The following is a 21,773-nucleotide window of genomic DNA, read 5'->3' on the forward strand; positions in this document are numbered from 1 at the left end:
GTCTTTTGGCTGACAGAAATTTGTTTTTAAAGAAAAAAAATTTATAAGTTCATATGGATATTTCCAAATAAAATTTAAGATAACATGATTTGGGGGCACCTGGCTGGCTCATGCAGTAGAGCATGTGACTCTTGATCTCAGGGTTATGAGTTTGAGCCCCATATTGCGTGTAGAGATTGCTTAAAAAGATAAAGATAACATGATTTTTATTTGGTTTGTTTGATTTGATATTTATGGCTATTTTTTCTTATGCTGAAAAGTTTAGTTCTGATGACATTGTCATAATTATGTATTTGTTTAATCCTAAAATACACCAATAACAGTTTCAAATAATAGCAATATTGCTAATGTTAGTAAAATTACTGACTACGATGTATTTCTCCTCATGTCTTTGCCACACAAAAACACAAAAGCATTTTGTTTTTTCCACCTAACAATGTATTTTGATGATCATAGCCTATCATTACATAGAAGTCTCTCCTTTTTATAGCTGCATGTTGCTCCATTGTATGAATGTTTATTTTTTATTTTATTTTATTTTTTTTTAAACGTTTATTTATTTTTGGGACAGAGAGAGACAGAACATGAACGGGGGAGGGGCAGAGAGAGAGGGAGACACAGAATCGGAAGCAGGCTCCAGGCTCTGAGCCATCAGCCCAGAGCCTGACGCGGGGCTCGAACTCACGGACCGCGAGATCGTGACCTGGCTGAAGTCGGACGCTTAACCGACTGCGCCACCCAGGCGCCCCGAATGTTTATTTTTAATGTTTCTGACAAACTTCACATTATTCCTCCTCTTACTGTCTGTTGAATACTTGTGATGATCTACATATTCTAGAAAGGTTATAATTAAACCATAATTCCTAATAATTGGGCTAAATTTAGACAGAATGCAAATGTTGGAAAAAGTGTAAATTTTCAGCTAAACATAGTAGAGTAGTTTGAATACCCAATGACTGAGAAAGGAAAAAGGACTCCAAAAACATAGGGAGGGAGAATCTAGCCTGAAATTGTATATAACTTGTGATTTTACTGCTTGTTAAAAAATGGCTACTATTTGTCTTAATACAGATTCCCTGAAAACAGCCTGAAGCAAAAGCTTACATGCTAACACTTAATAATTTTGAGGAGAAGTCATGTGCAATCCCGGGGAAATAGAAGGGAGGAGAAAGGGAATCAAAGCAGAGAAGGAGGGAAAGCAAGCAGGTGCAGGGAGTGTGTTTCTGAGCTGGCCTCACCTCCTTAACAGACATTGTGGGTATCATAATGGCAGTGCACTCCGCGGGACTTCCTCATGTCTCGATTGTGTCACCTGACCCTGACAGGCTATGGCCAGGCATGGGAGTCTCTCTTGTCAGTCAGCTTCATGTGTGGGGGCTCTTTGGTCTGTGACAGGGGGAGGTAGAAGTAACAGTGGTCATGCTTTGAGACAACATAGTGGGCTTCTCAAGCCATGAAACTCACCAGGCTGCTGAGGTAGGTCCGGTCACAGTTCAAAATGAAGTTATCTAAATCTTCTGTCCTTACTCAGAAATATTTGATAATAAAAATTGTTTTGGACATAGATCTAGCAAACATCTTTTTTTTTTATAATTTTTTAATGTTTATTTATTTATTTATTTATTTTAATTTTCTTTTAACATTTTATTTATTTTTGAGACAGGGAGAGACAGAGCATGAATGGGGGAGGGTCAGAGAGAGAGGGAGACACAGAATCCGAAACAGGCTCCAGGCTCTGAGCTGTCAGCACAGAGCCCGACGCGGGGCTCGAACTCACGGACAGTGAGATCATGACCTGAGCCGAAGTCGGATGCTTAACCGACTGAGCCACCCAGGCGCCCCAATGTTTATTTATTTTTGACAGAGAGAGAGAGAGAGAGAGAAAGAAAGACAGCATGAGTGGGGGATAGGCAGAGAAGGAGGGAGACACAGAATGTGAAGCAGGCTCCAGGCTCTGAGCTGTCAGCACAGAGCCCGACGCGGGGCTCGAACTCACAGACCGTTAGATCATGACCTGAGCCGAAGTCGGACGCTCAACCGACTGAGCCACCCAGGTGCCCCAAACATCTTTTTTTTTTTTAATGTTTATTTATTTTTGAGGGGGGGAGGGGCACGGAGAAAGAGAGGATCTAAAGCAGGCTCTGCACTGACAGCAGCAAGCCTGATGTGGGGCTCGAACCCACAAACCTTGAGATAAAGACCTGGGCCAAAATCAGACGCTTAACCAACTGAGCCACTCAGATGCCCCTAGAGCTAGAATTAAGAAGTCATTTAATATTTTTCCTTGACTTTATTTATTTATTTATTTATTTATATTTTCAATATGGAACGTTTCAGGAATTTGTGTGTCATCCTTGCACAGGGGCCGTGCTGATCTTCTCAGTATTGTTCTGATTTTAGTATATGTGCTTCCAAACTGAGCACTTCCTTGACTTTAAAGAAGACTGTAAATAATTTTTGAAAATTCTGAAGGGTATTTCACAGTTTCCCTGAGTAGCCCATCGAGTATTTAAACATAGCATTTTAAACCTTAAAAATATCAGGCTATTCTATCTAAGCAATTTGCGACTTAGGTGAATAACCCCCTACCTAATAAAAAATGCTAGCCATTCAAAAAAATCTAAAACTTATGATAATTAGAGGGTGATAAGGAAAAACTGTCTCATGCATGGTCTGGGTTTTGTATGATAAAATTCACAATCTCCTTTTAGGCAGAAATCAGCATTTCTCATAAAAGGTATTATAATCAAATTATGATAAATTCTAACAGAATTAAGTATTCTGAGAAATTAACTTCTTTCACTTTCTGTTGATTGTTGGTCAAAGGTTTATTTGGTCTTTAACCAAATAAAAATTTTTGAGGTATTAGTTTAACTGGTCATTTTTTTTTTTTTTTTACTAAATGTCTCTAATTTGAGTGAATCTTTAAACTGGCCTATTTTACATCTCTTCTCTTATGGAAATTTTGAAATAAAACTTCAAATTTCATAATTCATAATGAAATGTTCGTATTCAATTAAATATGTTCATAATGTTCATAAATTCTCTGAAACTTTCTTTTAACTGTTGAGGTTCAGTTATCAAATATATATAAATATTGCTGTGGTAATAGACATGACTCATTTTTCACCCCTTAATGATACTGATTGTATGTGTGTGTGTGCGCGCGCGCGCGCGCGCGCGTGTGTGTGTGTGTGTGTGTGTGTGTATGTATCCTACATTCTGTCTCATTCTGATTAGTACATTATAGTGGCAATAACATTAGGACTCTATGAGAGAAAAAGTTCTGTTCAAACACTACAAAGTTAACTCAAGCTATTTCCTTGACATGTCATGGTATTAATATGGTAAACATTAATTACATTTATGTGGCAGGAAGGGGTAGGGGAAGGAGTGGGAAGAAGAGAGAAAGAGAAGGAGATATTTTATACAAACTCCTCTCTCCCCACCATTGGATAATATCACTATCTGTATAGTAAAAACAACACAGGTGCTTACTAGATCATTTTTGAATCAGTGAATGGATGACTACTGCTCTGGAGCTATTAAATATTATATACTATTGCTTGGAGGCAAAGAGACAGAGAACTATTTTCTTGTTCTATGATTCTGTGGTTTCTTTCACTACTAAAAGCTGACTAGGTTGCAAATTTATTTTAAAGTCTGAGAAGCAAAACGCTTTCAGATGAAAGGCAGGGAGAAAATACTCCTCAACATGTCCACTTTAGCACCAGGGAAGCCTAATCAATATCATTATCATTTACATGGATAAGCAATGTAAATTCATAAAAGCTATGTATACTAACAGCACTAACTTATGCCTGGAATAAGAACTTTGTGCCAAGATTGATTCTATGCAATATTAGCTGTCCTGTTTTCGGTTGTGCACGTAAGAATGCAGGCGGCCACCTTTTCGATGTAGTTTCTTGGGCTGATAAGGAAAACTGCTGAAGTCATGAGGCTGCTCCGCTCAGAGCCCTCATGTGAGTCATATGAAAGCTCCAGCATTGCTGACCTCTGGCAAAAAGGGAGCGAACGAGGACAGGAGAAGCAGAGAGGAAGAGGTTCAAGTGCGGGTTTTCTCCTTGAACCTAGAAGATTATGGGTCAAGAGCTGTGTACAAAGACTCTCCAGCCTGGATGCAGCTGCCATCGCTGTTGGGAGGGAGGCGATGCACACAGCTGTCAGAGGACTGCGCCTGTGCCGGCGGAGGCTGCGATCGAGGTATTTGTAACCCGGGAGAAGCATCTTCCTCTGTTGATAAACTAGGGAGCTCAGAGACTCCCTTTCTGGAGCAGGGTCTGATTTCTCTGCGGTGGGTCAAAAACAATAAAAAGAAAATTCTATTAAAGTCACTGAGAATTTATGGCTGTTGCTATCAAGTTTGGGGATGTTCTTGTAAAGCAAAAGGGAAAAATAATCCTATGCTTTGGGCTACACGAAATTCAGCGACTTGAGGTTGAGAAAGTAGTTATTCTCTTGGAATATCTGAAGTACTAAGTTACACAGCTGAGCCCCAGAAAGCAAGCTGCAATATTGGTATGCTATGGATTCAAAATCACAATGATTAGCTTATGATTATTAGCAATGACATACTAGAAAATTATTCCCCAAAAGAGATAAATTAAAAGAACATGAAAAGACTGAACCAAACAGAGAAAAATTGGAAACCATCCATCAGAGAGATTTAGGTTAACCTAAGTGTTAAAGAAATATTTTTAAGTGAAGAAACAATGTAGAGTTTTAGCAGGTGATATCATTATGGTCTTTTTTAAGGATCTGACTTTCGGGAAAGGATTTGCTTTTTGGGGTGTAGGAGGCTTAGAAAACATCTGAAGAGTAACAATCAGATAAGTGGAGAAAAAATGCTTTATGCCAGCCACTGAGTCTTGACTTTGCATACATTTTATTCCTGTACTGTCTTTTTTCTCTAGCTAACAGACCTAAAAGAAGCATCATGTTCCATGACTTCATTTCACCCCAGGGGACTTCAGGCGGTCCGTGCCCGGAAGTACAAGAGTAAAAGGCCACGGAGTAACAGTGATTCTTTTCAGAAAGAGGATCTGAGGCAGGGTTTTCAGTGGGTGAGTGAACAGCTGATGTTGAAGTAGAATGATTTAATACATGCTTGTCTAGGAGGCTGGCCTTTACTTCTAGGGCAGGTACTGAGAGGGCCCCAAGTATACTTGGGCAATGCTAATTTCTCTGGGAAAAATGTCAACCCTAAAATATGTGTTCTTTCTTTCCTTCCCACCTCTCTCCCCTCCCCATTCCCCTTAAGCAGAGGAAGAACCTCCCTTTTGGGGCAGCCTCATCTTACTTGAACTTGGAGAAACTGGGTGAAGGTTCTTATGCCACAGTTTACAAGGGGATTAGCAGGTGAGTAACTCATAGCTGGGAGAGACTCTAGAGATGAGGATCCCACCCCTCTGATTTGAAATTATAGAGCCAGGTAACACATGACAGAAGTTCAGGACCACTGTAAGACACCACAGTCAACAGGGAGAGACATGATGATTTAAATAGTCTGGCAAGGAAAACAAACTTCTCTTGCCCTAATTAAAATCAGTTCACTAAGACGTTTATCAACTTTTCTCTCTTTTATTCAATTTAAAGTAGAATTTTTCTACTGCTGACCCAAAGAACAATTACTGCTCTTCGCAAGTGCAGCTGGTAAGGTGTCTCTAAAGGGTTTTTCACGTCTCTCCCTAAAATACGAAGACAGAGTTTGCAACATTGAATTTGTTCCTTCATTCTTCCTCTTACCTTCATAGAAGAAGCTGCACTTGGTTTCTACAAAGCATGATACTTGCAAAAAATTATTAGTATTTGGGTTTGTATACTTGTAAAATATATAAAATGGTTGGAGAAAAAAAATAATGCTAATCCAGAAGCCAAGTGCCCATTTTGGCTAATGAAGTTTATTGAACATATGTGAAAGATCCATGAACTTCATTGGTTTTTAGCCAAGACGAGAAAGTCAGAAGGTCTGCTTTCTTTAATTTATGTTCCAATGGAGAAAATAATAGCTCAATAGTGGTTAAATGTTAATTTTAAAAATGTAATATAGGGGCGCCTGGGTGGCGCAGTCGGTTGGGCATCCGACTTCAGCCAGGTCACGATCTCGCGGTCCGTGAGTTCGAGCCCCGCATCAGGCTCTGGGCTGATGGCTCGGAGCCTGGAGCCTGTTTCTGATTCTGTGTCTCCCTCTCTCTCTGCCCCTCCCCCGTTCATGCTCTGTCTCTCTCCCAAAAATAAATAAACGTTGAAAAAAAAAATTTAAAAAAAAAAATTTTAATATAAATATTGTAAGACTAGTTATTATTTATCCTAGTAATCACATTATCAGTTTTTAATGTTAAAACAGGATTTTAGGCAAAAATCATTTTATATACATTATTTAATACAATTCCATAGACTATCTTAGGAACTAAGAATATAAAATGTTTCCTTCAAGGGAGTCAACTGAGTAATAGTTTCAAAAATACATCAGAGAGGCACCTAATTGGCTCAGTTGGTTAAACGTCCAACTCTTGATTTCAGCTCAGGTCATGATCTTGCAGTTTGTGAGATCGAGCCCTGCATTGGGCTCTGAGCTGACAGCATGGAGCCTGCTTGGGATTCTCTCTCTCCCTCTCTCTACCTCTCCCTGGCTCACTCTCTCTCTGTCTCAAAATAAATAAACTTAAAAAAATACATTAGAAATACTCGTTTAAGTGCATAGAGATATACATACAAGTACATTCATTGCAGCAAGATTTATAATAGAAAAAGTAAAAAAAATCAGAGTAAAAACCTGGTCACAAATGCCCATTCATGGAGTACTAGCTAAGTAATCACCATGCAGTGAAGTGGTGTGCAGTCATCTAAAGTATGAAGGAGATGTACCAATACAAGGAGATGTCCGATATTTTAAAAAACAAAAGCAAGTTACAGAACAATATGTATCCTATATTCTCATTTAGAAAAAAAGTACTCAGGTGTACTATGCGTGTATAAATTTATGTGTGCATCGAGGAGTCTGGAAAAATGCATAAGAGATTGTGAAATGTAGTTACTTCTAGTGGCTAAAACTGTGGTGGGCAAAGAAAGATTACTCAGACTTTTCACTTTATTCCTTACCGCAAAGACATTACATTTATAATTTTAAAATAAGTAAAAAAAATCACAGAGATGGATGCCAAATAAATTCAACACCAATTACTACTTTTTAAAACTCTGAACAAGATAGGAATAGCATGATAATTCCTCATTATGATGTAGAGTATTTCAAATCAACAATCCACATACCTTCTTTCTTAAATACTAGAGACACCTCCATTGATTTAGAGATAGGACAAGAATTCTCATTATCCTTCACTGTTAAAGATTATAGCAAATATTCTAGCCAATGCAATGACCAAAGAAAACCCCTGACTATCATTTTTGTGGACTACAGAATTGTCTACCTAAAAAACCCAAGGCAATGGGGCGCCTGGGTGGCGCAGTCGGTTAAGCGTCCGACTTCAGCCAGGTCACGATCTCGCGGTCCGTGAGTTCGAGCCCCACGTCGGGCTCTGGGCTGATGGCTCGGAGCCTGGAGCCTGTTTCCGATTCTGTGTCTCCCTCTCTCTCTGCCCCTCCCCCGTTCATGCTCTGTCTCTCTCTGTCCCAAAAATAAATAAACGTTGAAAAAAAAAATTAAAAAAAAAAAATCCAAGGCAATAATCTAAGGAACCAGTAGCAGCAGTATGACAGAATAAGGTGATCAGTTACAAAATCAAAATACACTTATCAAAAGTTGTCTTGTGTGTTAACAATAACCAGTTACTAGAAAGTTCAGTAAGGGAAGTTACTCTCACAACATCAACAACAAAAATCATTACTGTCAAAAAATGGGCGAGGGTAACTGAGGGACATAAAGACTTGAGAAAGAGTCAGACAGGCACTCATTCATTCTACTAATATTTATTAAGCACCTACTGTGTGCCACACACTCTTTTAGACAATAAAGATTCATTGGAGAACAAAGGTGACAAAATTCTCTGCTCGTATGGAGTGTACATACTAGTTACGGTAAGATAGGCAATAAACAAATTAATGAAAGACTGAGTTTATCGAAGAGTGAAAAGTGCTTTGGAAAAGAATAAAACAGTGGAGAGGGATGGGGAGCCCCAGAGTAGGGTGGTGGATGACTATTCTAAATAGAGAGATGAGAAGGGAACACTTGAACACAGACTCTGACAAAGGTGAGGCAGGAGCCATGTGCATGTATAGTGGAAGACAGCCTCATGCAGAAGGAACAGCAAGCAACTAATCCGTGAGGCAGGAGTAGGCCAGGCATTGGAGGGGAGAGTGGAAAGACACATGGACAGGGAAGAGCTGCAGTTGCAGTAGATTGGGTGTATAAGGTATTATGGATTATTCCAGAGATTATTGAAGTACAGAATGTTTGAATTAGAAAATCTAATAGTGCAAAGATGTCAGTGATTCTTTAATTTCAAGTTTTAATATATGTTATTTTTTAAAGTTTATTTATTTATTTTGAGGAACAGAGAGAGAGAGAGTGCACACAAGCACAAGAAGCAGGGGAGGGGCAGAGGAAGGGAGGGAGAGAAAATTCCAAGCAGGCTCCATACTGTCAGCATAGAGCCCAAGGCAGGGGCTCCCCCACGAACCTGAGCCAGCTAGAACCTGGCTCTATCTCATGACCTGAGCCAAAATCAAGAGACAGTTACTCAACCGACTGATCCACCCAAGCACCCATCAAGTTTTAATATATTCTAAATATGTTCAAAACCCACAATAATTAAAATAGTATAGTATAAGAAAAGGCAGATCAAAGAAATATGATTTTTTTAAGTCCAGAACAGTCACAAACCTAAGTATTAGTAAGATCTAATATATAATCATGGTATAAAAGTCAAATCACTATCAAATCAGTGGGGAATAGAAGACAGTCCAATAAACGAAGCTGGGATGATAGTTAGCAACTTGGAATAAGTAAATATATAATATGAATTCCTAGTAGATTAAAGAGCTAAATGAAAAAGAAGAGATAAGAGCTGGAAGAATAGGTAGAGGAATTCTGTGTAACCTTTGGGCTAGAAAGGTCTGTCTCTTCAAAACACTGAAGTCGGAACCCTTAAGTGTCCATGGTGCCCCATCTACCCATGTATGTTCTAGGGAGCCCTCGTTCTGAGAGACCTTAGGATATTTCATTGAAAGTTACTATTGCCAAATTGTTGCAGGGAACCCTAAAACAAAGTAAAAAATGTGATTCCTTATTATAGATGCTCTTAGCATCTTTAAAATATTAATGTATACCATGACTAAGAAAGATTAAGAAAATTGAAAAAAAAAACTTTTGTAATGTTTATTCATCTTTGAGAGAGAGAGTAGTGGAGGGGCAGAAAGAGAGAGAAACACAGAATCTGAAACAGGCTCCAGGCTCTGAGCTGTCAGCACAGAGCCCAATGCAGGGCTCTAACTCACAAAACATGAGATCATGACCTGATGCTTAACTGACAGAGCCACCCAAGTGCCCCAAGAAAAATTTTAAAGTGTAAAGCATTTTCTAAACATATTTGACCAAAATACTGTTTTGGGGGGTGGAGAGAATTTCACAGAAGTATGCTCTGAGTAAAAAAAACATTTTGGAAAATATTGAACTTCATAAAAATTTTAAAGTTCCAAATTTCAAAAACATGTTCAAATAGACAAAAGAAATTGGTGAAAAGTATATGCAAAATATTTCAATTAAAAAGATATGAAAAATATTTCAATATCCAATGCAAATTAGCAAATCACAAAAGAACAGAAAAGACCAATAAACTTAAGAAAATTCAGGTCCACAAGTAGTTAAAGAAATAGAAATCAAAATATGATAATCCTTTTTAGGCAAATTAAATAGGCAAAAAATAAATGAAGATAAAAGTATGACACCAAAAAACAAACCCCACATTTATGAGGGTATGTCAAAGGGACACAGGAACCAACTGAAAGAGCTCCCAAAGGACAAATCTGGAATATTTGAGCAACAAAATAAACTAATATTGGATTATAACCCAAAGTGTAAAATAAATATCTATGAGTCTACACTGATATAAATAAATGGCTCAATAAATTAATAAATGGGAGAGAAGAGACAATTTTCCTGTGCAGAAGAATTCCAAATAATTTATGTAAATAACCCACCCTCAAGGAGTTGAAGCATAAATCCCCACTCCTTAAGTGTGACCTACTCATAGTGACATTCTTCCAAAAGTACACTGTGGAAAGGGAGTTGGGGGGGAAAGAACTACAGTGAAGAAACCTGACAGATACTATCTCAGCCTGGTGATTAAGGCCAATATAAAGTCATAAATTCTGACAATAGTGTGTATCCTTAATATGATGGGATGAAAATGGCACTTTACCTTCTCAAAATCCATATCCCCCGTCTAATCATCAAAAAAAAAAAAAATCAGAAATACTGCAATAGAGAGGTATGCTACAAAATTTTTCACCAGTACTCCTCAAAACTGTCATGGTCATCAACAAGTCTAGGAATCTATCACAGCCAAGAGGAGCCTAAGAGAGACATGACGACTATATATAATGCGGTACGCTAACAGAGAAAGGACATTAGGTAAAAACTAAGGAAATCCTGGGGGCGCCTGTGTAGCTCAGTCGACTGAGCGTCCAACTCAGCTCAGGTGATTGTCACACGGTTTGAGAGGTCGAGCCCCGTGTTGGCTGTGCACTGACAGCCCAGAGCCTGCTTGGGATTCTCTCTCCCCCTCTCTCTGCCCTTCCCCCCACCCAAAATAAATAAATAAACTAAAAAAAAAAAAAAAAACAACTAAAGAAATCCTGATAATCATACTGCAATATGTAAATGTATCAGACATTGTACAGATTTAACCTACAAATTCTGTACATTGATTATGTCTCAAGTTCAAAAAGACTAAGATAGATAAATTTATTGATTTCATAAATTTTTACATATCTACCATATCTACCATATCTACTTTAAAAAAGATAAAAAGAATGCATTTTGAAATCAAGTTGGAAAACCATAATAAACTTGTAAATGTTATTTTTTAAAAAGGCAGTATGTAACAGCAAGTAAATTTTTAAAACTTAAAAATCATCAGGGTGCCTGGGTGGCTCAATTGGTTAAGCATCTCACTCTTGATTCCAGCTCAGGTCATGATCCAAGGGTCCTGGGATTAAGCCCTCATGGGGTTCTGCATTGAGCATGGAGCCTGCTTAAGGTTCTCTTTCTCTCCCTCTGTGCCTCTCCCTGCTCACGCTGTATCTCCTCTCTCACTCTCTCTCTGAAAAATTAAAATAAAATAAACTTAAAAATCATCTATGAGGCACCTGGGTGGCTCAGTCAATTAAGCAGCAGACTCTTGATTTCGGCTCAGGTCATGATCTCACAGTAACCATAAGCGTTAGTTAATAAACTATAAGCGTTAGTTAATAATAGTGTATCAATATTGGTTCATTAACTACAACAAATGTATCATACTAATATATTCACAGTGGAAGAAACTGGATGTGGGGTATGTGAGAACTCTCTGTGCTATCTTCTCAATTTTTCTGTAAATCTAAATCTGTTCTAAAAAATGAAAAAACAAAACAAAATAAAAACTCTGCCCAGTGCTGGCAAGAAAGTGCTGGGATGGCCATTCTCATGACCAGTGAGTGGTGTAATTACTCTGTGGCATAATTTGGGAACATGCATTCAAAACAATAAAAACTTGTGCACAGCATACTCTGACTTAGCAATTCCAACTCAACCCTAAGAAAAGAATAGGGGCTGTGTGAAAAGACTGATACAGACGTGATCATGACTGTATTTTTTTTTAATTTTTTTTATGTTTATTTATTTCTGAGAGAGAGAGAGAGTGAGAAGGAGAAGGGCAGAGAGAGAGGGAGACACAGAATGTGAAGCAGGCTTCAGGCTCTGAGCTGTCAGCACAGAGCCCGACGTGGGGCTCGAACCCAGGAACTGGGAGACCACGACCTGAGCTCAAGTCGGAAGCTCAACCGACCGAGCCACCCAGGCGCCCCATGACTGTATTTTTATAATAGTCAAAAGAAACATTTTAAAAGCATTTGGAACCAGCCAAACATAAACACACTGCAGTGTATTTATATGATAAAATATTATATCATTATTAAATATTTAATTAAATATCATCCTATACTGTAAAGAATGAATAAAAGAAAAATGGCAGAAAAGCAAGTTACTGATAACATGACATGAATCCCGCTGTATTGAAAATCGCGTATTTATACATGTATTAAAATCTCAGTTCTCCAGCACCTCACTTACATCCGTGAACAAAACACTGAATAAGGGGAGAGCAAGAGGAGGTTAGAGAAAGAGGTAATGGTGGGCCTGGGCAGGTCAGGTGGCACCTAGAAGGTAGTTGTAAGAATTTGGCTTTTATTGAAATGTGACCAGGGCACCTGGGTGGCTCAGTCAGTTAAGCATCCAACTTTTGATCTTGGCTCAGGTCATGATCTCACAGTTTGTGGGTTCCAGCACCCCTCCCCCTTTCCTCATCGGGCTCTGTGCTGATGGTGCAGAGCCTGCTTGGGATTCTGTCTCTCCTTCCCTCTGCCCCTCCCCTGCTTGCGTGTGCACACAGACACACACACACACACACACACACACTCTCTCTCTCTCTCTATCAAAATAAATAAATACATAAGAAAAAAATTTTAACAGATTGAAATGTGACAATAATGGTAGGTTTTGAGCAGAGAAGTGATTTATTCTGAAATTCCCTTAAAAAGGATCGCCTGGGCTGCTCTATTGAGACAGTAGGGGTACAAATGTACAAGTAGGGAAACTGTTAGGTGGCCACTACAATAATTCAGATGAAAAATAAGGATGGTCCAAATAAGTGCAGAAAAGGAAATGAAAGGAACAATATACATCAAAGTATTATGAGGATGGGTTTAGTGCCTTTCTGTGTTCTCCAAAGTTTCTATAATGAGTAAAGAGGGAAAAAAAATATTTTGGTATACATACATATGACTTTTAAAACTGCATATTTTTAGAAAATTGTGGATTCATATGCTGGAATGTATTTGGAAGGAAAAGCTACTTTCATTAAACTATCCTTAGTATAAACTGCTGCTATGAACCATCTCAATAAATGTGTGTCCTCCCCATCCCTCTCCCCACCCCCAACTCTTCCAGGATAAATGGACAGCTAGTGGCTCTCAAAGTCATTAGCATGAATGAAGAGGAAGGAGTCCCATTTACAGCTATTCGGGAAGGTAAGATCCAAGAGATCTATCTTACAGGTCCTTGATTTGGTAAGAAAAAAAAAAATCCATTGAATCTATCCATTCAGCATCTAGCTTTTGATATTTCTAGAAGTAATATTATAATCACAACTGGAGAATAGTATGGAAGTTCCTCAAAAAATTAAAAATAGAACTATCCTATGACCCAGCAATTACACTACTAGGTACTTATCCAAAGGATACAAAAATGTTGATTTGAAGGGGCACATGCACCCCAAAGTTTATAGCAGTGCCATTCACAATAACCAAATTATGGAAAGAGTCTAAATGTCCATCAACGGATGAGTGGATAAAGAGGATGTGGTAGGTATGTGTGTAGATATATACATACACAATGGAATGTGTGTAGATATAGATATAGATATAGGTATAGATATAGATATAGATATATATCTACACACAATGGAATATTACTCAACATTCAAAAAGAATGCAATCTTGCCATTTGCAACAACATGGTTGGAGCTAGAGTGTATTATGCTAGGTGAAGTAAGTCAGTCAGAGAAAGATAAATATGATTTCACTCAAATGTGAAATTTAAGAAACACAACAGATGAGCATAGGGGAAGAGAAGGAAAAATAAGTTAAAAAGAGAGGGAGGCAAACCATGAGAGACTCTTAAATACAGAAAAAAAACCTGAGGATTGTTGGAGGGGCACTGGGGGGGGGATGGGCTAAGTGGGTGATGGGCATTAAGGAGGGCACTTGTTGGGATGAGCACTTATATAAGTGATGAATCACTGGATTCTACTCCTGAAACCAGTACTACGCTGTATGTTAACTAGCTTGAATTTAAATTAAAAAATAATAATAATTGCAACCGTATTGTTCATTATAGTTTTTGGAGCATATTTATACTATCATTTTATGATTTATTCTTTTTTTAATGTTTTTATTTATTTTTGAGACAGAGAGAGACAGAGCATGAGCAGGGGAGGGGCAGAGAGAGAGGGAGACACAGACTCCGAAGCAGGCTTCAGGCTCTGAGCTGTCAGCACTGATCCTGACGTGGGGCTCAAAGCCATAAAGCACGAGATCATGACATGAGCTCAGGTTGGACTCTTAACTGATCGAGCTACCCAGGTGCCCCTACATGAGCCATTTGAAATCTAATGATGATAGGATTGCTATCAATTTCAGAAAAAAAAAAAAAGACGACGATGAAGAAGAAGAAGAAGAAGAAGAAGAAAAAGAAATGTCTCTTCTCTTTTACTTTCTCCCGTTAACTATTTTCCCTTCTTTATGAAACACATACTTATATGCCCACCATATTGCTGGGCATTATGAAGGATGAGAAGAAAAAGCCCTGATTTTTGCTCTCTGTCATTTTCAGTCTTAACAGAGCAGATGAATCAGGTTACAAGTGTTATAATGGAGGTTAAAAAGAGACATAAACTAATATGAGAACCAGTTAGTCTCAGTGTGGCTAATGGAGTCAGTAGATTTTGAACTGAGCTTGGAAGGATGGGTTATGCAAACAGGCATGGAAAAAGCAATTTACAAAATGAGTTTATAACTGAATTTGATGCCATTTTCAAAAGTCTTTTAGAGCCCCTGGGAAATATGTCGTTTTGAATTTGAGTATAGGGGCCAAATGGCCGTCAGGTTAGCCGGGAATTCATCCTGGTAGGATCAGGTGCATTCTAGAGGAAAGTGTGGTTTTAAGTGTTTAATATAATGGAAGCTGCATTTACTAATGTACTTATTAGTGGTCCCCATGAAAGTATGATCAGATTTAGAAGGAGTTGTGTGGATAGGTTGAATAGTATTTCTGAACATAATAGAAATCCCCAGGTCACCAATATAATGGGAGAGCCTCTGGCCCAGCTTCACCGCATTTTCATGGTGTTGTCTTTGTGCGTTTGAGCTTGCCTATTACTTCAGGACTGCCTTGCTCAGATTTTGCCCACAGCCAAGTTTTTCAGGTTGACATTTGACTTAACAATGAAAAATTTTGCCAGTTTTGCTAACAGATGGTTCTCAGCATGGTTCAGAAAAGCTGGATCTGTATTGTTCTGTATGGTAGATGTTTCTTTTATTGCATATTTACTAAGAAATTGCCTCTCCTTCACAGGTGTTTGCAATTACATTTAGTATTCAGCTGTGGACTTTCTTGGTTTGTTTTATGGACTTACCTTACTGAACGCTTTGCTTGTATAATATTAAAAACCACAAGAGGATTTTTGACACATTGGAGGTTGTTAGGCATCCATTTTCCAACAATGAATGTTTCTTTTTCCATCATTGAGAAAGCTAGAAGCCCTTGTTAAAGAAGCCCTCTCCCCTCAAGAAGGGATGAGGCCTCATTTGAAAACTTTGGCACTGTCCCATTTTTCCTGTAAGAACTTTAAGGATGTGAGACCAGGGAGACAGGAGGTTAAATGAGAAGGGATGGAAGGCAAAATAAGAACAGCTGGAGTTCATTAGTTAAAACCCTGGGTCACTAGCTAAAAAGGCAACCGAAAGCCACATGCAGAAAAACTGAACAAGTAATGCAGATTTTTTTTTTTCAAAGCCTTGAAGCAGGAATTACTTTTCCTGAACAGTTTGGCTGCTCTGATGGGATATCAGCCAAAGATTTACTGAATAGAATTTTACTACATGCATGGTCTCTTTATATATAAGTAGAATACATGTGGTGGTTCATTAGTCTGGTCATTTGGAATACTATTTGATCTTAACATGTAATATTATGAAATCAGCAAAAGTATGAACAACACGAAGGAAAACATATCTTAATACACATGCCAGATACTTTTCATATGTTACCTCTTCCAATCTTTTTAACAATCTCCGGAGATAGATATTACTATTATTCTAACATATAGCCATGCTTCAAACCAAATCTCTCTGATTCAAAAATCCGTACACTCTCTATGAATATTCTACAAATATTTATTGACTACTTACTATGGCCAGGCACTCTGTTGGCTTCTAGACACATAGTAGTGCACAAAATAGACATGTTCCCTACCCTCATTCCTTTGCTAATTAAAAAGATCAGCTGCCTTTATAACAACTTGAAAAAATCTTCCATAATTGGCTCTGGAATTATATTTTAAATGTTTATTTTTACAACTAGGAGAAGATACTTTCATTTGAATAGGTGAATATTTTAAGCTTTTATATAAGAACACATTCCCTAATTTTATGAAACTGTGTATCAATGTCTTAATAATGTGCATTATTTTAAGTATCTTTCAAAAAAAATGGAAACTTTCGGTTCAAACGCAGGACTTTCACTCTTTTAGCAGCATTTGTTTAGGAAGCAGTCATATAACTAATCTTTTTTGAAGACTAGATGTATGACATAATCTTTTCTCCTCCTTTCCCCCATTACCTTTTTTTTAAAAAAACACTTACATCAACTCTAGTAGGTAAAGCATGTTATTTTTGTTGTTCAGATGAAGGAGTCTGAAGTAACTTGTCCGAGCCTCAGAACTAGTAATCAGAATTGTTAGATATTAGAATCTATTCTATTCTAATGCTACTTTATTATGATAAATTTAGAAATCTGTAACTCAAGCACTTCTCCTTTAGCAAAAGTAAAAATAAAAATAGAAATCAGTTTTTATGATACATTTTGTATAAACCTTAAGCAAAATGCAGAAGAAATATTTTAAAGAAAATAATATTATAAATTTGTCAATTCTGATTCTATCATGTACTCTACAGCATCAGCAATTGCAATGTTTAAGTTAGAAACAGTTTTAGCTGAGAATCTTTCAATATCATTCTCAACGCTTATTTATTTTTGGGACAGAGAGAGACAGAGCATGAACGGGGGAGGGGCAGAGAGAGAGGGAGACACAGAATCAAAAACAGGCTCCAGGCTCCGAGCCATCAGCCCAGAGCCTGACGCGGGGCTCGAACTCACGGACCGCGAGATCGTGACCTGGCTGAAGTCGGACGCTTAACCGACTGCGCCACCCAGGCGCCCCTCAATATCATTCTCTAACAGAAAACATTACAGGGGCACCTGGGTGGCTCAGTTAGTTGAGCATCCAACTTTGGCTCAGGTCATGATCTCACAGTTCATGGGTTCGAGCTCACACGTCGGGCTCTGTGCTGACAGCTCAGAGCTTGGAGCCTGCTTGGGATTCTGTGTCGCCCTCTCTCTGCCCCTCCCCCACCCATGCTCTGTGTCTCTCTTTCTTAAAAATAAACAAACATTCAAAAAAATTTTTGTGAAGAAAACATAAAGTAATTATTCCCAGTCCATATATAAGAAAACTGAACCAAAAATAGACTAAGGAACCTCCCCAAGGTCATGCAGTGTGGTAGAGGATACCAGTAAGAACTCCTCAGTTGCCTGTTACTACAAATAGATTGTGGGAGGCCTGGTTGACAAGAAGTCCTCCATTGAATGCAATCAAATCATAGCACAGACATAGCACATTTACATATGTATAGTTATATTTTTACAAAACATTGTCAGGATGATGATATGTGATTGGATTACAATTCCAAAGAAATTAGATAAGTATTTATCTAACATTTGTCTTAACATTTATTTAAATTTATCTAGATTTCTTTTCTTGAATAACTCAACTCATTGACTGGATTTGTGACACCCAGGCCAGAAAAAATGTAACATCAGGAACCACAAACTCTTTTTCATCCAATACTCAGTGGAGGCTGAGGATGGAAACTGGCTCCATTATTGACTCCTACATAAACTCAATTACAACAGTTTGGTCTTCATTAATTTGCAAGCACGTATTGAGCACCACATGCCAGGCCTATGCTAGGTGCAGGAGATAGAAAAACAGGGACAGGGACAATCCATGCCTTCAAAAGCTCACAGCCAGCTATTCACTACATATATATGTGCCCTAGGACTTTGAGGGCCAGCCTTGTTTTTCCTTGTCATCGTCGTCTTTTACACAAACTAAAACAGAACACAGCAGAGTAAAATCAAAACATCATGACCCATTGCACTTGGAAAGCATCAATTTTCCTACACCTTCACTAAGCCACAACCCCCAATAAAATTAACAAAACCAAGAAAATAAATATTTTCATATCATTGCAAGATGAAAACATTTTTTTTTAAATTATTAAATATCTTACATATATGAGAATCAAATTAAATGCCATTTAATGTTCAACCAGTTGGTCATCTACTTTTGGACATTTAAAATAAAGAAAGAAATACTTTGCATTTTGTAAATGAGCTGAATAATGTTCAGTTATGGCTCATTTGTTCCTGATCTTTGGGATTCTGTTGTTTTCTTCAGGTTTTCTCTTTGGCTTTCTGAGTGTTCTCATACCAAGTTAATATATGCAGAATTCTTACAACAATGCCTGGCATGTAGTAAATGCTCAATGAGGTATCATCATCATCATCATCATCATCACCATGGAAGTATTTTGAAAGGACTCAAAGAAATTCCATTGTGATTCCACTTTTCTGGAGCTTTAAAGCCTCCCCAATTTCTGTGTGTCTTTTCTTTGAAGAAACACAGAGATAGGTATACTTAGAATGTGTGAATTATAAAAACAATAATTTTAACAGGAACCAGGATGCTCTGATTTAAGGATCTTTCCCCTTCTCAGGTGGCTTTTGTATCCCTCAGCTTGTGAGTCTGCACAACACACCATATCCTGCTCTGAAGTTTATGAGGCAGGCTTGGAGTTAGAAGAAAGACCTTTTCTTCTTGGGTTTGAGACCCACACATCTGAAGCTGTAAGCATTTTAGATCCCTTTGGTAGATGGGCCAAACAATACCATGAGATAAATTCTTTAAACATCATCTACTGTGTCACGTAAATTGCCTATTATTACTCACCAAAAGCCACAGTTTCCAAAGAAGTATTTCAGTAGTTCGGGGGTGTTAAAAAAGCTGTAGTAGACATGGCAATAACACTCAAACATTTATAATCTAATGAGGAAGACAACGAAGAGAAACAAGGAATGAAAGCATTTCACAGAAACACCCTATGCCAACCAATTATAGATATAGAAATGACATTAGGTAATTAGTGACACTAATTCAATAGTAAATATTTATTTGATGTTTGTAATAGACCAAAGATTGTTCTAGACACTAGAGATATAGCAATAAGCATAAAAGACAGAAGTCCTTACTTTCAATGGGGACATTCTTACAGGGTGAATAGAAAATAAAAATACATTCTTAAGGGTGAATAGAAAATAAAAATAGAGGGGCACCTGGGTGACTCAGTCAACTGAGCATCCCACTCTTGATTCTAGCTAAGGTCATGATACCAGGATCATGGGATGGAGCCCCGAGTTGGGCTTCTTACTAAGCATGGAGCCTGCTTGGGCTTCTCTCTCTCTCTCTCTCTCTCTCTCTCTCTCTCTCTCTCTGCCCCTCTCCCCCACAGAAAGAAAGAAAGAAAGAAAAAAAGAAAGAAAGAAAGAAAGAAAGAAAGAAAGAAAGAAAGAAAGAAAGAAAGAAAATAGTAGTATGTTTGGTGTAATAAGCAGTAGGTGCTCTGGAGAAGAAAAAAGCAGGGCAAAGGGACAGAGGATCACTAGGGTAGGTCTGGGGTGGGGAGGCTGCTATTTCATTGAGAAGGGTCATGGAAGCTCAGACTTCTTGTGTATGGTTTGAGTGGAGACCTGAAGGAAGTAAGGGAAGAAATGCACAGACAATGGGATAAGAGGATTATAGGCAGAGACAAGGAAAATTGTAAGACCCAGGGAGGAAATGTGTTTGGAAGTGTCCAAGGAACAGTTAGGAGGCGAATGTGTTAGAGCCAAGTGAGCAAGAAAAGGAATATGAGGGCAAGGAGGTAATGGCTGGACAGGCCATTGTAAGTCTTTTGTATCTTATTCTGAGTGAGATGAGAGACCACTGGAGCAGAGACATGCCTTGACTTCAATCTTAGAAGGATCACAGTAGCTGGCTGTTCTGTGCATGAAAGACTACAGGAAGGGAGAGAGGATGCAGCGAGAGACTAGCTAGAAGGTGTTTGCGCTAATTCAGCCAAGATATGATGATAACTTGGCCTGGGATGACAGCAGAGGCGATGGCAAGAAGGGAGGGATTCTGGACATGTTATGAAGGTATAACCAACAGATTTGCTGAATTGGATCAGGGTATGAGAAAAAGAGTTGAGAGGAGTTTAAAAGTATTTCTGCAAAGAAATTGTGAATTGAAGATAAGACTAATAATATAAATATAAGTGAACAACAGAGAAGTGGTCAAACTGACACTTTTCCTACTCTTATAAAGCAGAAATTATCAAGAAAACTATATAAAATAAAGATTTTATAACCACACTATTGTTAGCAGTGAGCCTCATCCTAAGTAGATACTGTTCCTTGATAGTATGAAGTCATCATGATTAAGAAAACACACCACCATGATTTTATTTTTTCTATTAAAAAAATTTTTTTTAATGTTTATTTACTTTTTGAGAGAGAGAGAGAGACAGAGTGTGAGTGGGGGAGGGGCAGAGAGAGAGAGGGAGACAGAATCCGAAGCGGGTTCCAGGCTCTGAGCTGTCAGCACAGAGCCTCACTTGAGACTCGAACCCACAAGCTGTGAGATCATGACCTGAGCCGAAGTCAGACGCTTAACTGACTGAGCCACCCAGGCACCCCATCACCACCATGATTTTAAAAATAAGCATCACAAGTTTTAGCAAGATCAAATTTAAGTAAGAATAAAATTGTATTAAAAATAAAATTAAAATATCTTAACAATTTCAGTTTTACCCATTTCCCTTAAAATCTAGTTTTGGTGCATGCTTTGTAATGCATGTGTGTGTATATATGTGTGTGCAGGAAGAGAAAATTAACATAATTCATAAATAAAAATTACACAAAATACAGCATTCTCAATTGATGGTAAGAAGTCACTGTTATAAATATGGAAGGTGCCGAAAACTCTAGCAGAAATATAACATAAACAAAAGTTAAAGATACTAATCTTGGAGTGGGAGTTTAGTGGAATTCAAGGTAAAAGGGAGGGCAGAAGAAACTGATGGCTGGGATATTAATTCTAATTTGCAACCATGTGATGGTTTATATTTTCCAAGGGTTCCACACGTAACATCTGATTCCATCCTCATGTCAACCCTGTGAAGTCAAGTCAGAAAAGGCATTATCTTTTTTTCATAAAGAGTGTGATACTCTCCTGAGCTCACTCAGATAGAAAGTGATGAGGCCAGGATTCACATTAAGGCCTCTGGCTCCACAGTCAGTTCCCTGTTAAGACATTCAATAAATATATCTGACAAATTAAGTGCTTACTCTTGGCTGAGTGTTGTACTAGGTGGTGCAGCTGCATCCAAAAGAGAGGAAAAGTCACTCCCTCCATTCCCATGTAGCCTTCAGGCTGGGTGGGGGTAGGGACATCAAACAAATGCCTGTGAAACTGTTTACTACATTTACAAAGCAATGTGTTTGTAAAAATGAAATAATAAATTTAGCTCATAAAGACTCGGGGGGCAAAAAGTAAAGTTAGAGTATTAGTCATAAGAGCAAAGTAAGATTAGCAGGTATA

The 21,773-nt window shown here is 38.2% G+C and overlaps 1 protein-coding gene and 1 non-coding gene across 2 annotated transcripts in view; one reads left to right on the top strand and one right to left on the bottom strand.

The window, feature by feature from the left end:
- Window positions 1-2,317: 2,317 nt before the first annotated feature.
- Window positions 2,318-2,424, bottom strand: LOC122482244. The gene has a single exon (XR_006297049.1). It is a non-coding gene; the product is annotated as a U6 spliceosomal RNA (small nuclear RNA).
- Window positions 2,425-3,658: 1,234 nt separating this feature from the next.
- The window catches only part of CDK15 (cyclin dependent kinase 15), an 82,923-nt gene continuing 64,808 nt past the window's right edge, over window positions 3,659-21,773 (top strand). The window contains exons 1-4 of the mRNA XM_043577504.1: window positions 3,659-4,224; window positions 4,935-5,084; window positions 5,285-5,379; window positions 13,184-13,263. Coding sequence (XP_043433439.1) covers window positions 4,102-4,224; window positions 4,935-5,084; window positions 5,285-5,379; window positions 13,184-13,263 — 448 coding nt within the window. The 5' untranslated portion in view covers window positions 3,659-4,101. The remainder of the gene's footprint in view (window positions 4,225-4,934; window positions 5,085-5,284; window positions 5,380-13,183; window positions 13,264-21,773) is intronic.

The sequence above is a fragment of the Prionailurus bengalensis genome, chromosome C1, assembly GCF_016509475.1.
Source record: "Prionailurus bengalensis isolate Pbe53 chromosome C1, Fcat_Pben_1.1_paternal_pri, whole genome shotgun sequence".
Lineage (NCBI taxonomy): Eukaryota > Metazoa > Chordata > Mammalia > Carnivora > Felidae > Prionailurus > Prionailurus bengalensis.